This window comes from Falco naumanni, chromosome 24 (genome assembly GCF_017639655.2).
Source record: "Falco naumanni isolate bFalNau1 chromosome 24, bFalNau1.pat, whole genome shotgun sequence".
NCBI lineage: Eukaryota > Metazoa > Chordata > Aves > Falconiformes > Falconidae > Falco > Falco naumanni.
The window spans coordinates 108660-122416 of NC_054077.1; the positions used below are offsets into that span (position 1 = coordinate 108660).

General features: G+C 50.2%; 1 protein-coding gene, 1 long non-coding RNA gene and 3 other non-coding genes across 6 annotated transcripts; 4 read left to right on the forward strand and 1 right to left on the reverse strand.

The window, feature by feature from the left end:
- The first annotated feature begins 268 nt into the window (after positions 1-268).
- On the forward strand, positions 269-11244 carry LOC121080260 (E3 ubiquitin-protein ligase TRIM7-like). Of its 2 annotated transcripts, none has more exons than XM_040578155.1 (8): positions 269-618; positions 3770-4455; positions 6111-6206; positions 7529-7759; positions 8412-8434; positions 8809-8924; positions 9587-9619; positions 9957-11244. In XM_040578155.1, exons 2-8 carry the CDS (start codon positions 4039-4041, stop codon positions 10466-10468), a joined length of 1428 nt encoding a protein of 475 aa, XP_040434089.1. In that variant the 5' UTR covers positions 269-618; positions 3770-4038; the 3' UTR covers positions 10469-11244. The 2 variants fall into 2 exon arrangements, with proteins under 2 accessions (XP_040434089.1, XP_040434088.1); XM_040578154.1 differs by having other exon boundaries at positions 4037-4455.
- Positions 729-801, forward strand: TRNAK-CUU. Its single transcript has one exon. It is a non-coding gene; the product is annotated as a tRNA-Lys (tRNA).
- LOC121080282 lies at positions 744-10358 on the reverse strand. The gene is made up of 4 exons (XR_005825317.1): positions 10270-10358; positions 8734-8908; positions 6219-6359; positions 744-3566 (listed from the first exon to the last, which is right to left on the reverse strand). It is a non-coding gene; the product is annotated as an uncharacterized LOC121080282 (long non-coding RNA).
- TRNAV-CAC lies at positions 982-1054 on the forward strand. Its single transcript has one exon. It is a non-coding gene; the product is annotated as a tRNA-Val (tRNA).
- On the forward strand, positions 1333-1405 carry TRNAK-CUU. Its single transcript has one exon. It is a non-coding gene; the product is annotated as a tRNA-Lys (tRNA).
- Positions 11245-13757: the final 2513 nt, after the last annotated feature.

Sequence of the window (13757 nt, forward strand, 5' to 3'; positions counted from 1 at the left end):
GACCCTCCTGCCCACCCCACAACACCCCCAAGGCCCAACTGGGACCCGGCAGAGGCCTGGCTCCTGCCCCAAGCACCCCGTTCTCCCCAGCAGGGCCAGGCTCTAGGCCTCACTACACCTTACAGCGCTCCCCGCCGCGGGGCCCGGCCCCAGCCTCAGCCCAACCGGGCCCGCAGGTGCCTCCCGCGCTAGGCCGCTGCCCCGCCACCCGCCCCGCTGCTCGCGGGCCCCGACCCGAGCCCGGAGAAGACGCTCTATCCCCTCTCCCGCCCCCGCCGCCGCTGCTCTCTATAGTGCGGGCTTCGCCAACAGACGGGAAACGCCGCAACGCTTCCGCTTTCCGGCCTCCCACCGCAACACCCGCCCCTTTAGCGCCACATGACCGGAAGTGGCGCTCTAGGCACGGGCAGTCGGTTGCTAAGGTACCGGGAGGCCGGCAGCAGACCGGGAGGCTGTCGCTGTCACCGTCACCCGCGTTGCCGCGGGGCTCCGAGGGCCCCGTTGTCCGTGCAGCTAGCGCGGAGGGAAGCGGCGACAGAGGCTACGGCGACCCAGCGCTCTCTGTGGTTTCCGCCCGGCGTCTGGCTTGTGTGCCCACCCATCTCGTTGCTCTTGGAGGTCTGGAAGGGGGGGACGAATCGGCGCTGAGGGTGTGGGCAGGGCCTCCGCGGGAGGAGGCGTGGCTGCTTGGGGCAGTACCTGTGGTGCGAGCGCGTAATGCTTGCGGAGCCCGGCTAGCTCAGTCGGTAGAGCATGAGACTCTTAATCTCAGGGTCGTGGGTTCGAGCCCCACGTTGGGCGGCCCGAAAGCTTTTTACATTTCCTCCCCCCTCCCCGTATCACTTTTTTTTGTTGCCACACTGCACTCTTCCCTCCGACGGAGCCGCGGAGTCCCCGGCGAGACCCACAACCCTCGGTTGCCCCCGCACCAGAAGTAGGCTGCACGGTCGCAGCCACGCGGGGCGATACAGCCTTCACCGTGTTTCTGTAGTGTAGCGGTTATCACGTTCGCCTCACACGCGAAAGGTCCCCGGTTCGAAACCGGGCAGAAACAGTGAATTCTTATTTTTCTCCCGCTTCCTTTTTATTCTCTCTTCCCCACCTTCACACAAGCACTTTTAACGATTACACACACCCTGCTCTCGCGGCTTGCAGCAGGGCTGGGCGGTAGCCGCTGGGTGACACACGGCTATTCCCCCCGCACCGGGGAGCGGCTGTGCTCCGGGGCCCTGAGGGTTCCCGGTACCGGCTCCCGGTGCCATTACATCCCCGCGATTGCTGCAGCGTTATGGAAGTGTCAGGGCGGTTTATGAGGAATCCCGCCCAGCAGCAGCCCGGCTAGCTCAGTCGGTAGAGCATGAGACTCTTAATCTCAGGGTCGTGGGTTCGAGCCCCACGTTGGGCGCTTAAGTTTTTCTCCCCTCCTAGGGCATCAAATTACTCCTCTTCCACCCTTTTTCCTTTATATGTTTTAATCACAGCTCTTCTTCCACCATTTCCCCATTGTATACATTTTAATCACAGTCCTTCTTCCATCATTTTTCCTTTATATAAGTTTTCCGAGCCCAATTCCCATCACACAGGGAATCAGGGCCCCATCACAGCCCGTTTCTTATTCCCTTTTGAAGCGGAAAGGACTTCAGTGTGAATTCCCCTTGCTGCCACTTTTTTTTTCCTCCACACTCATTTCCTGAGGGTTTTGGTAGGGGTTTTTTTGCTTCATCTTCCTCTCTGATTTTTAGAGGTACACACCGCTTTTTTCACTCATAATTTAGAGAAGTTGTGAGGTGGAAGAGCTCACACTGATGCACGAAGTCAATGCCTGAGGAAAGCAAGAGCTGCAGCGTCGTAGCAGCTATATACATACATACATACATACATATATATATATATATGAGATATACAAAAAACCTGCTGTTCTGGAGAGACCCCAGAGCTTGAACTGAGGCCAAATTGTTCCCACACTTGTGAAAAATGGAAAAGGGCATTTTATTTTACTTTAGCCTTCCTGAAAAGGGCTTGCTATGATCTTACAGTTACCCCATCCATAGATACTGATTGGTACCATGTATAATAACCACAGGTACCACACCAGGGGTCAAAATTATGGCTGCAATGGCAAATAAGGAAAGGAAATCAGCATCTTCTCAGCTGAACTAGAGATTTTCAAATCATCTTGAATTAGTGGCAATGAGCCATGAGATCAAAGGAGCAGCCAAGGTGGCATCAGGAGTGGTGGAGGGTGGTGGGGAAGCTGCTGGAAAAAGTGTCAGGTTTGCTCATCTTAAAAAGGGGGAAGGAGGGAGACAGCGGTGAATTTAGATTGGTCAGCGTAGCTTCATTTCCTGCGATGTACTGGAAAAAATAGCTAAGTCATTCATCACCTGAAAAATAACCAAGGACGCTTTGCAGCACATTGAGTTCCTTCCTTGTGGGGAGGAGAAAAAAATGGAGATTTTAAAATCTGGATGGACCAAGATTTTGAAACTCCCGTACAGCAAATGAGGGGACTGTGGATTTGCTGATAATTCAATGCTGAGTATTGAAACCTGGCATCCAGCTGGGGGGGTTTGGTGAGGGTTGGGTTGTCCACAAGCCTGTTGCGAGCCTGGTGTTAATTAATACTTCCCCAAAGCTTTGGCTGAAGGAGGTGGGGTTGTTGGCTTCACAGGTCAGGGGTGCAGGGGAGGATGCTGAAGGTTGGGATCAGCGTTTGCATCAGCGGGCAACATGGGTGGGTACTGGATGAACATTTATTTAGAATCATGGAATCGTTTAGGTTGGAAAAGACCTTTGAGATCATCAAGTCCAACCATTAATTTGGTACCAGGGAATGCAGATCCCATGCCCAAACGTGCAGGCAAGAGTATTTTTGACATAGGAAAAGCCTTTCCCCCAGGTGGAAAATTGCCCATTGCTGGAGGAGAGCACAGGGGTGTCCGTGAAAGCATCTCAACCAAAACCCTTTCAAGAAGGGTTCAATCCTGGTGCCTGACCTCGGGGCAGGGAACGACTGCAGTGACCCTGATTTAGCTCACTGAGGATGCCTGAAGCATTAATCTGGCTTTTGGTTTTGGGGTGGGTTTTTTTTTGGTGCTACATGATTCACTTCCTCTGTCAAGTCACTTCTTGCAGCTCGGGAGCTGCAAGCGTCCTGCATGGCCACAGCTGCAGCTGCAGAGGTGGCCACAAAGAAAGCAAAGCTTAGATTACTCATTTGCAATTAAACCAGCGACTCCTTCATTTGAGCACGTACAGAGGAAGGGAAGAGCTACATGACGATGCACAAATGTGTCGCAGGGCTGTAACCTGATTTGGGTGATTTGCCCTGGCTGAAAATTAAAATATACACCGAGCTGATTCAGCTTGGGCAGGGTTTGGCCTGGAGATCCCTCAGGCTGGGTTTATTCCCGGTCCTGGTAGTTATGTGGGAGCATCCTGCCCTCCTCTGGGCTGGCATCACTTCCTAAATGAGCAGTGCGGATGCTGACCGCTGTGATACGGAGCATGCAGCAGCGCTGGGCTTGGGTATTGCTGGTGGACCACACAGCTGGGCTCAAAAACACCTGGGAAAAAGAGGGGGAAAAGGGTTTTCCTTGTTGTAATTTTGTGGTTTGGCTGCACAGAGATGCTGGTGAGCAGCAGGGAGAGAGCCGTGGCACCCATAAGCTGTTCTTGCTGCCAAACACTCCCTGTCGTCAACTCATTATTTGGGACTCGGAGGTCATGAGTCAGGAAGAGGAACTTCTTTTCCCTCTTCTCTCTTTAGCAGAAAACTCATGAAGACCTTGAAACTCCTTTTGGAGTGACTCAGGTTTCAGAGGGGTGTTGCAAATCTGCATTTCACACAGAAAACAGACTGAAATTCCCCTTTCTCCGCCCCTCCTTCCTTTTACATCCTTTACGAGTCTGCACTTTTCAAACAAGACCTCCCAGTTCAGATAGTAAAAGCTAATCAAGAAGAAAACTCCCAGCTGCTGCCAAAAGAAAAAAAAATAATCAATGAAGTGAAAGTAACAGTGTCATTCTTCTTCAGCCATGGCTGAATGTGACCCACTGGAAAGTCTGCAGAAAGAAGCATCTTGCTCTATCTGCCTGGATTATTTCCGTGACCCTGTGTCCATCAACTGTGGACACAGCTTCTGCCGGGACTGCATCACGCGATGCTCAGGAAAATCAGACCGGCGCTTCACCTGCCCCCAGTGCCGAGGAATTGCCCAGAAAAGAAAATTTAGACCAAACCGTGAGCTGAGGAACCTGGCAGAAATCGCCAAGAAGCTGAGCTCACGGGCGGGGTACGTGGCCGGAGCAGGCAGCCTGTGCCAGAAGCATCAGGAACCCCTCAAGCTCTTCTGCCAGGAGGACCGGGTGGCCATCTGCGTGGTGTGCGACCGCTCCCACGCTCACCGCGCTCACACCGTCGCACCCATCGAAGAAGCTGCCCAGGAGTGCAAAGTAAGAAATCACAGTGCTGTGCTTTGCTCTCATTTTTTGTTTTGTTTCTGGTATTTTTCTTTGGCTTTGTCTGTTTGTTTATTCATTTTGGGGGCTATTTTGTATATTTTTTGGCCCATCAGAGGCTGAGGTCTGCTAGCCAGCAGCTTCTCCACTTGCCTGAGGATACGGGGAAAGATGTCCCATAGAATTTCCCAAAATTTGGGATGTAGCAGCTTGGGCTGAACTGGCTGATCCTCTAGCTGGGGTTACTTGGCATTGCTGTCTTTGCTGCAGCCCTGCCTGGATGTCTGCAGGTGCCCAGATGCACCAGATGTGAGGGGCACAGCTCAGCTTGGGGGCGTGCAGGGGCAAGCAGAGACTTCAGGCTACTGGGTCAGACCTGGCCCACCAGCAAAATCCACTCACAGGGTCAGTCCCAGACAGCGTAAATTGATTAAAGCCTGGTTTTTTTCACCACGATCTCCAAAGAGGGATTTAAATTTAAGCTGCTCAGGGTGACCCAGCTTGGATTCCTTCACAAAAAAACCACCACTTTATTTGCTGTCACCCTACAAGGGAACTACAAAGGAAGCTGAGGTTGGTAGCTCATAGAAAATACCCAAATTAGCAGGGCTGGACCCCACCTTCACTCCCTTCTGCACAGGCAGGGCTCTTGCTGCTAGTTTTTGTGCAAGAATTGGATTGGAAAACCCGGACGAGTTTTCCTCTCTGCTGCAAATCTCTCCCTGAAGGAAGTTTATTCTGAGCAACTATTTCAGGATAACTGTGGTGCTTCTGGGAGGTATTTTTAATTCCCTTGAGGGAGGATGGGGTCAGGAGGAGGAGTCTGAGTCAGTGCTTGTGCAGAGGAAGCTCAGTGACATTTTGTCCTGCCCACAGGGGAAGAAGTGACTGGGAATGGGGAGGTGAAAGGTGACATTAGTCATGCTGTGAGCATGAAACACGATGGGGGGGGGTGGGGGTGGGGGAAGAAGAAGTGATAAGCAGCAGGGAGAAAATAAGCTGCTAAAAAATAAGAGGGGGTCGGGGCAGGATGTGCGCGCTGCAAACTTCCATCAGTATTTGTCATGGGAGGGTCTTCTAGGAGCAGATGTTAAAAAAAAGGGCGTTCCTAAGGTGTGCTCTATCTCCTCCTTAAAACCAAACTCTGGGGACAGTATTCATACTCATTATTCCTTGGTCTGCAGAAGGAGCTGAAGTTTGGGCAGAAACACTGGTTCTGCAGATGATGGGAAATTGCAGCAATTTGGGGGACCTAATTAAGGGTTAAAAAAATAAATAAATTTGATTTTATGCTTATGAGGGGATAAAATGAGTCATCGAAGACAGAACAGATTACGGTGAGTGCAGAAAATAACTGGCCACAAATAGACTGGGAGATGGAACTGGCAAAGACCAGAACAGGGGTATAAACAAGGCGGCAATATTAAATATCACCTTTACATGACTCTTCATTCATGAGATGCTTCATAGAAATGTTTTAGGGGTGAAGAAGGGCAACAGAGTGAAGAATATTTAAATATTTCCAAGTTCGGGAGGCCTCATGCTCAAATACACCAGGATTTTGCTACAGCAACATTTGGAGCTGTGCATCCCTCTCCCCAACAACTTGCAGATTATTTTGTTTGTTTGTTTTTTGTTTTTGTGCTCAGGAGCAGATCCAAAGCAAACTGAAGAGCCTCAAGGATGAAAGAGAAAGGCTTCAAGGATTAAAACTGACCAGGGAGAAGAGAAGCCAGAAGTATCTGGTAGGTACTTACCACTGCTGGATGCATGGATGAGTCTTCTGCAAGTTGAAAGATGTTCGGTCGTCACCTAAATTTGCAGTGAGGAGGAAAACGCCTCCAGCCGCTCTACCCAGACAGGCCCCTCTTGCACTTGCTCCATCTTGGTGTGGCACCCTGTGAACGAAACGCAGATGTTTCTTGAGGGGAAATCAGAAGCCGCAAAAGGGTAATGGAGAGCGAGGTGATTTCCGAGTGGCTGAAGGGAGGTGCTTGCAGCTCAGCCGAGCCACCCCTGGGGCAGAGGAGACGAGCATGTGGGTCCCCTTGGGGAGATTTACACCGTGGGGTGGTAGGATGGTGCCCCAGGACTTCATCTCTGCTGCAGATTGCTGCACCCTGGGAGTGCTTTCTACCAGCCCAGCCCTGGAGATGGGTCAGCCACACTGAGCGTGAGGTCTATGCGGGTGCTGGTGTCCAACTTGGACCCTGATGGGGCTTTTCTACTGCTGTATAGCTGTCTGAGTGCTGGTGAGGTGGTGGCTCTCATGGCACCTTGGGGCAGCCAGATACAGACGCATCTCCTTTGGAGAGAGCACCACATGCCAGAGGTTTCCACGGCCACCACCTCCCAGCCCTGTTTTGGCCTACCAGAGGTTGGGGGATGTATCTGTGGCTCTAAGGAAGTGAGAGATGGTGAGTTCCTCAAAAGCAGAAAGGATGGCAGATGTTTCACTGCAGCTTCATGAGAACAGGCAGGCTGCTGGGTGAAGGTGAACGGAGATAGGCAACGGCTTTCTTGCTAAATAAAGTGGGGAGGGAAGGAAAGCACCAAGAACGTGCTGCTGGTTGCTCGTGCTCATGGTCCCTGGCCTGGATTTGGATCCATCCCATCCAGCTACTGCCCTCAGTGCCAACACCTGGGAGTTCTGGGGAACTGCACATGCCAGGGACTGTTTCCAACAGCCTCCACAGGATCTCACCACTTTGGAATCCTTCTCTCAGCCCAGTGTCCTCAATCACTCTCCCAGCAGGATTTGTTCCACCAAATACTCGCAGATGCCTGCATGCAATGCCTGGTCTTTTCTAGGCGGTGGGAAAAACATGAAGCAACACTGCCTGCAGTAGTAGTTCTCGAGCAGTAAAATAAAACCAACCCCCTAAAAAGACTGGGCGTATTTTATGACTCCACAGGGCATCACATGAAGCTCAGAGGGGACCCAGAGCCACACGCTATGGACTTAGACTGGGCTCAAAGCTAAAGACCTCGCTCCTGCTTTATTTAACCAGGTTTTGTACGTCTCTGATTTGTTCCATTCTCTTCCCTCCCCATCTGTTCCTTGTAGCAGCAGGCAAGAGCCGAGAGGTGGAAAATCATGTTGGTGTTTAAGCAGCTGCACCAGTTCCAGGATGAGCAGGAGCATCTCCTCCTGATGTGGCTGGAAGATGTGGAGAAGCAGATAGTGCAGACCCAGGTGGAGAATGACAGGAAAATCTCCATGGAGATCTCCCACCTGGGCAACCTCATCCATGAGCTGGAGGGGATGAGCCCACAGCCAGAGAATAAATCCCTGCAGGTGAGAGCGAGGAGCTGGGCAGCAGAGTTTGTGGCACTCAGAATGTGCTGTCGAGGCGGTACTCTCTGCCCCTCTCCTCAGCCTCTTTGCCTTGACATTTTGAGGAGTTTATTGCAGATGCTGATTTAATGAAGAAGTCGTATTGTACATCGTATATCCATATTGATGAGCTATGCTATGTCATATCCAACCCATGGAGAGAAGGACCACAGAATTATTGTTTCAGCATCTTGGAAGTGTCCACCGCTTCCCTCCCAACCCCAAGCAAAGCCAGAAAGATTGATGCATATCTTGCGTGACTATGGCAAGAGCTAATAAATGACTCCTGGCTTAAGACCAGGACGAGGAGGCTACCTAGCATAGGACCACACTTTCCCTCCCCAAGAGACAATGGCAGGCAGTAAATCAGCAGAAGCAGTGTTTAGAAGTGGATATGATATTCCACCAGCTGTGCCTGAGCATTTCTTCTAGCCAGGGACCAATCAAATGGGCCATTGGATGAGCACAAGGTATCCCTGGTCTTGCTCTGTGCTGGCACAAGAAAACCTAAACCAAGCAAAATGTGCTTGCAAACAACATCTGAGGGAGATAGGAGATAGAAATGGGCCTGAAGATCACACAGAGTTTAATTCCCATCTTCTTTCTCCTTTAGGATGCCAGGAGTGCCTTGACCAGGTACGTGGCTCTCCCTTTCCAGAGGGGACAGTTGTCCCCAGCACGATGTCACAAAGCAGACACAAAAGGTGGAGTGCAGGAGGGGTTATCCTCTCGACTGGTGTCCCCAGCAGGGAGCAGATGGCCCTGGGCTGGGATCATGTCCCCATCACCTCCTCCCTTCAGCTGGAGGAAGCCAATATCCATCACCGAGCACATCCAGAGCAAGTGGGTGTCCTCCACAGTGACATTGGGACCACTGATATGCCCAGCAGTGTCTCAACTGACCCAACCTGATGCCTGGGGAGAAATAAGCTTACCCAGCAGGTTTTCTAAACAGTGTCCCTACGTAGCTCGTTCAGCAAGAAGGGAATACAAAAGTCTTCTCCTTCCAGGTGTGAAGCAAGGATTTCCCAGCAACTGACAGAGAAGTTTCCCAGAGTGGAAAAGCGACTCAGGGATTTATCTCAGAAAAACCTTGTTCTGAAGGAAGCCCTGAGGAAATTCAAAGGTACAAAAGAAGGGGAAAATTAAACACCATTCTGCAGCTGGAAAGGAGCGAACACTAGCCAGTTACCAGCATAAAGCCCCAGCTAAGGAATGCTGACGATGAGTTACTCAATAACCCTCTTATCTGGGGCTGGAGCTGGGAAAGGGAAGGTTTCTGTGTTCTCAGGCATATTGGCACACAGGTCTGAGTGCCTGAGTAACGGGGAGGAAGAGAGCAAGCCCCTCCCTTTAGCTACAGAAGGAAATTAATCACATTCTTGGTTCCCATCCTATCCTATTTAAACCAAAGAGGCTGGAGGTAGCATCTAGCCATCCGCAAGGGAGTCAGCGTGAAAAGCCAACTTGTTGCAGACAGATGGTGGCGTATGCATAGATAAACCCTGAATGAGCTATTTTGAGACCGTCCTCCATGTTCAGATAACTGCCCCATTCCCTCCTCTGATCTCCAACTAGTAATTGGTGGAGTGAACTCTGAATTCAAGAAACAATCTCATAAAACTGGTATATTGGGTTTGAAGGTCCGTCTATCCATGAGCTGGGCTTGTTCACCTGGTGGTTTTGCTTGTTTTGCAGGAGGAAAAGAGCACTCCCTTCTCTTTACCCCTGTCTAATACGCTTCCTCTCCCCCCTAAACAAACTAATAGCACTTCTCTCTCCTTCCAGAGAGCCTCCCAGTTGAACTGGATGTGCAATGGGGTAAGTCATGGGAGACTGGAGGTATACTGGAGTGAAAAAGGGGGCACAAGTGAGAAAAGACAGCAAAAGCAGGGAATTCACACTTTCCTGGTGGGCTGGCAAGATGAATTCCTATTCCCCTTTGATGGGAAGTAAAAATAGCACAAATCATTACAGCCTTTAAATAGATCTGTATGGCATATTTCATGGAGAAAGCCTTTACTGAATGGCTTCCGTCAGGCCAAGGTTTCATTCCTGGAAAAAAAAAAAAAAACAGGAGGGTCCAGATGGAGAGAAATATCCACCACCTTCCCTCTGACATGCTGTTTTTATTCTCTTGCACTTTCCTTCCCATCAGCAAACGTGACTCTGGATCCAGACACAGCAAACCCCCACCTCATTCTCTCCGAGGACCGGAGGAGTGTGAGGTGGGATGAAACACCCCAGAATTTGCCCAACAATCCCCAGAGATTTGATACCTACTGCTCCGTCTTGGGTTGTGAAGGCTTCCTGGTGGGGAGGCACTACTGGGAAGTGCAGCTGGGGAGCAGGGGATTTTGGGCTGTGGGGGTGGCCAGAGACTCGGCGTGGAGAAAGGGTTGGATTAATCTTGACCCTTCCCAGGGGATATGGGCTGTTGGCATCTGTGGGGACAAGTTTCAAGCTTTCACCTCTTTTGAAACTGTTCAGCCTCTGAATGGGAGACCAAGGACCATCCGGGTCTCTCTCGATTACGAGAAGGGACACGTGGCTTTCTTTGATGCTGATAACGAGACCTTGGCTTTTGCTTTTCCTCTGACTTCTTTCAATGGAGAGAAAATCCTGCCTTTCTTCTGGGTTTGGGAGTCCAGCATCCAGCTGGCTCCCTAAGACAGCATGGGCAGCAAGATGGACATCACATGCTCTGGACAAGCCTTTGGTTTGATCCAGGAAACCACACCATTTTTTGGGGACTCTGTGGATGGTAAAGAATAAAGCAGAGCAAATGAGTCCCGGTGTCCACTTGGAATCTCATTCCCATGGGGTTTTCAAGAGCAGCAGACTAAGAAGGGACCATCTTGGGCAGACCTCTGGATTTGTTAACACTTGGGTACTCTCCAGGATTTTGCTGGGGAATATCACCCTGGGACAAGCAGGGAAATGAAGCCTGTAATTTGTGCAACAGCCCCTGGAACACCAATTTCACAGCTTTAAATCTCTTCTACTCTTCTCCCATCCTTTCCCATCTTTCCTTACCTTGACGTTCAATGGTGTTGCCTGTTGACATTCAGTAATGATGTTCCTGTGGGGCTGAAGAAGCTGACTTTGGTTCCTGGTTTAGTTACTAGAAAGGAAAAGAGTATATCAGTGAATTAAGTGTAATATGTGCTGTTTTCTCACCAAGACCTCTTAGGAGCCAAAAACCTGACAGTATTGGTAAGAACATACACATTTTAAGGCTTTGGTGTTGAACCCTATGGCTTTCAGCCGTGTTTCTCAGTTGTGGGGTGGGAGAAATCAGAGGGTGGAGGAATAAAGATGAACAGAAAGAGCTTGAACTCTACCTTTCTGCGATTTATATATATACATTTGGGACAGGAAGCTTAGTAAGCAGGTTTATATAAATTTTTATATGCAGAATGACTGTATTAAAGATTCTTTCTGTATTTCAAGGGCTGTTTTCTCTTTCTTGTTAGAGAGAAACTGGGAAAATGGTGCTGTGCCACTGCTAGCAGGGCAAACCCTGGTAGCTTTGCTGCCCTCCCTTGACCTCTTTCTTGTAAACCTCAAATGAAAGCACTTAATGAAGCCTTTCTTCCTTCATCACTGCTGTGATGGAAAGGAATCGCACCAACTCTTCCTGCCTATGTGCCTGAAAACCCACCTGGACTGGAAATCAGTTGATTGGCCATAGGAAATGAAGGATGCTGGAAAGGAGGGACAACACCAATTTTTGAAAGAAAAGGCATTTAAAGAGCCGGAAAACAAAGGAAAGACGATCAAGTCCAGACTCTCAGCTATGTTGCTGCAGGTCAGAGAAACCTGCTGGTACCTTGCAAGGTCCTGGAGGCACCAAGAGTCTTCAGGGAAGTGTGAGCATTTTTGATCCATAGCAGTCTCTGCGGGATGTTAGTCTGATGTCCCACCTTACCCAAAGGGCAAAGCTGATGTCCCAGGGGTCAGGAGCAGCAGAAATTTCTTCTGACAGTCAGGAAGGCCCTGCCCTGCAGTGAATTGTACATTTGAATGTTTAGGGTCACCCAGGAGATGTTGAGTCCTCCCAAACACCTCTACAGATGCTGTCCTGAAGGGTGCCCAGGTCCTTCCCAAGTCCTAGCCAGGTCCTGTCACTTCTGATATCTCAGAATCATTTTCAGCCAGTTGTTGTCTCCCACCCCAGCTGCAGCACAACCTCTGTTAGGTGCTAGTAGAGTGTGAAACTCCTGTTCTGGCTGCTGTCAAGTCACCAAATCCACAGGTCTCCACTGATCTGAGAGACAGGCTCTGGAGACTGAAAAATCCTGGTGCCTTCAGGAAAGGGTAAATATGGGATGGGCATCTCCAATTCTCCTCCTTCCCAGCTATCTAACTGCTACTTCCCAGCAGCAAAACGCCATCCTCCAGTGACTGAAACTTCCTTACATCAGCAGCAGATGCCAGTGCCAGACCTATCTGTCTCCTGCTGCTGCGGACTGGCTGGTGTTGGATGTGAAAACTCCTCAGCTGGCCTGCTTGCATTGCTCTAATTTGGCATTGAGCTATTTTTATCTCCTGGCTTCACACCTCACAAGGTACTTTCCAGCAATAACGCCACTATGGGCAGCTCAGACCAACCTGAAATCTCTTTCTTCCTGCAACAGAGAAGCTAGAAAGACCCAGGATGAGTTTTGAGCCAGCTGTGCATCAGGAAGCATCATTGGCGTTGCAATAGTAATGAGCTGGATCTGATGGCAGACAACAATATCATTAAACAAAGGACTCAGTTCTTTCTTCTCAGGAACAAGTTCAGACCCAGCTGCAGCTTCTGAAATAAGAGCAAGAGGCATTTCAGTCTCGCGTGGATCAGCAGCAACCATAGCCATGCATGGATGCTCCAGGGCTGAACTTAAATAGAGCCCCTGGACCATGGGTGGGGGTGGGGGGTCCCAAGTGGATCTGCATAGGGCTGTTAATTGCCATTAGGACCCTGACACAACCACCTCAACCTCATCCTTTCACAGCTGAAGCAGATCAGTGAACATCTGCAAGGGTGATGTGTGATCACATTGTATAGTTTGCTAAGATGCACGATACAGTGCTGAGCCATCACCTTCCCTCCACGAAGCCTGACTGCTGATAAAACACTGAGGAGCAAACTACAACCACGTGTAAATACATCCCCTCTTTCCTTCCAGGTACAAGAGGGAAACATCCTCACAGTCACTTGATGTTTCCCCTTAGCTGGAAAAGAAATTCTGTGATTTCACAAACTACGGTTGTCAAGGAGGCTGTGGAGAAATTTGTGTGCAGGTCTGGGAAGGAAAATGCCACTGTGCTTCTTGGTGGGGAGGCGTGGAGCCCTCTCGGGGCCGCTCCTTTTGGTGGTGCTTCCACATGATCCCTGATGTACTGCATTTTAGTCAAGCAGGAGAATGGACTTTTTCCTTGAGAATATACAACAGACACAGGGGTTCAGGTGAAGGTCCATCAAGTCCTTGCCCCGTTTCTCAATAGTAGATGCCTAGGAAAGCCGAAAAAAGCAGGGCAAGGATGACTATGGGCCCAGGAGGTCTGTTTAAACAGCCTAAATGGGTAATTAAACAATTAAAAAGGTATAATGGGAGGCATGGAGAGATGTGGTTTGGCTCTGTCCTCTCTCTAACTCTTTTGAGCAGCTGCAGACAGTGATTCCATCCTTTTCTTTTCCAGGCTGGATATTCCCAGTCTCTCTCCATCTGTCCTGGGCCTCAGTTTGGTGGCCTGACCCTGTCTGCCTTGTACTGGGAAGGCTCAAACTGGCCCCTGTACACAGATATGTCCTCACATGTGCTGACGGAGGGGAGCAACCCCCCCCCACCACCACCACTCTTGCTAATGCAGCCCCACATGGGGTTGATACCTTTGGTGCACGATCCCACCACCATTGACAGCTTGTCACCTCCAGGACCCTGAGGTCCCGTTCCATAGTTGGTCCTGGTGT

Excerpts from the sequence above, each read along its gene's own strand:
- LOC121080260 (XM_040578155.1), top strand. The coding sequence starts at position 4,039 with ATGGCTGAATGTGACCCACTGGAAAGTCTGCAGAAAGAAGCATCTTGC. Across the intron at positions 4,456-6,110 it reads AAGCTGCCCAGGAGTGCAAA|GAGCAGATCCAAAGCAAACT; the intron begins GTAAGAAATCAC and ends TTTTGTGCTCAG. Across the intron at positions 7,760-8,411 it reads CAGAGAATAAATCCCTGCAG|GATGCCAGGAGTGCCTTGAC; the intron begins GTGAGAGCGAGG and ends TTTCTCCTTTAG.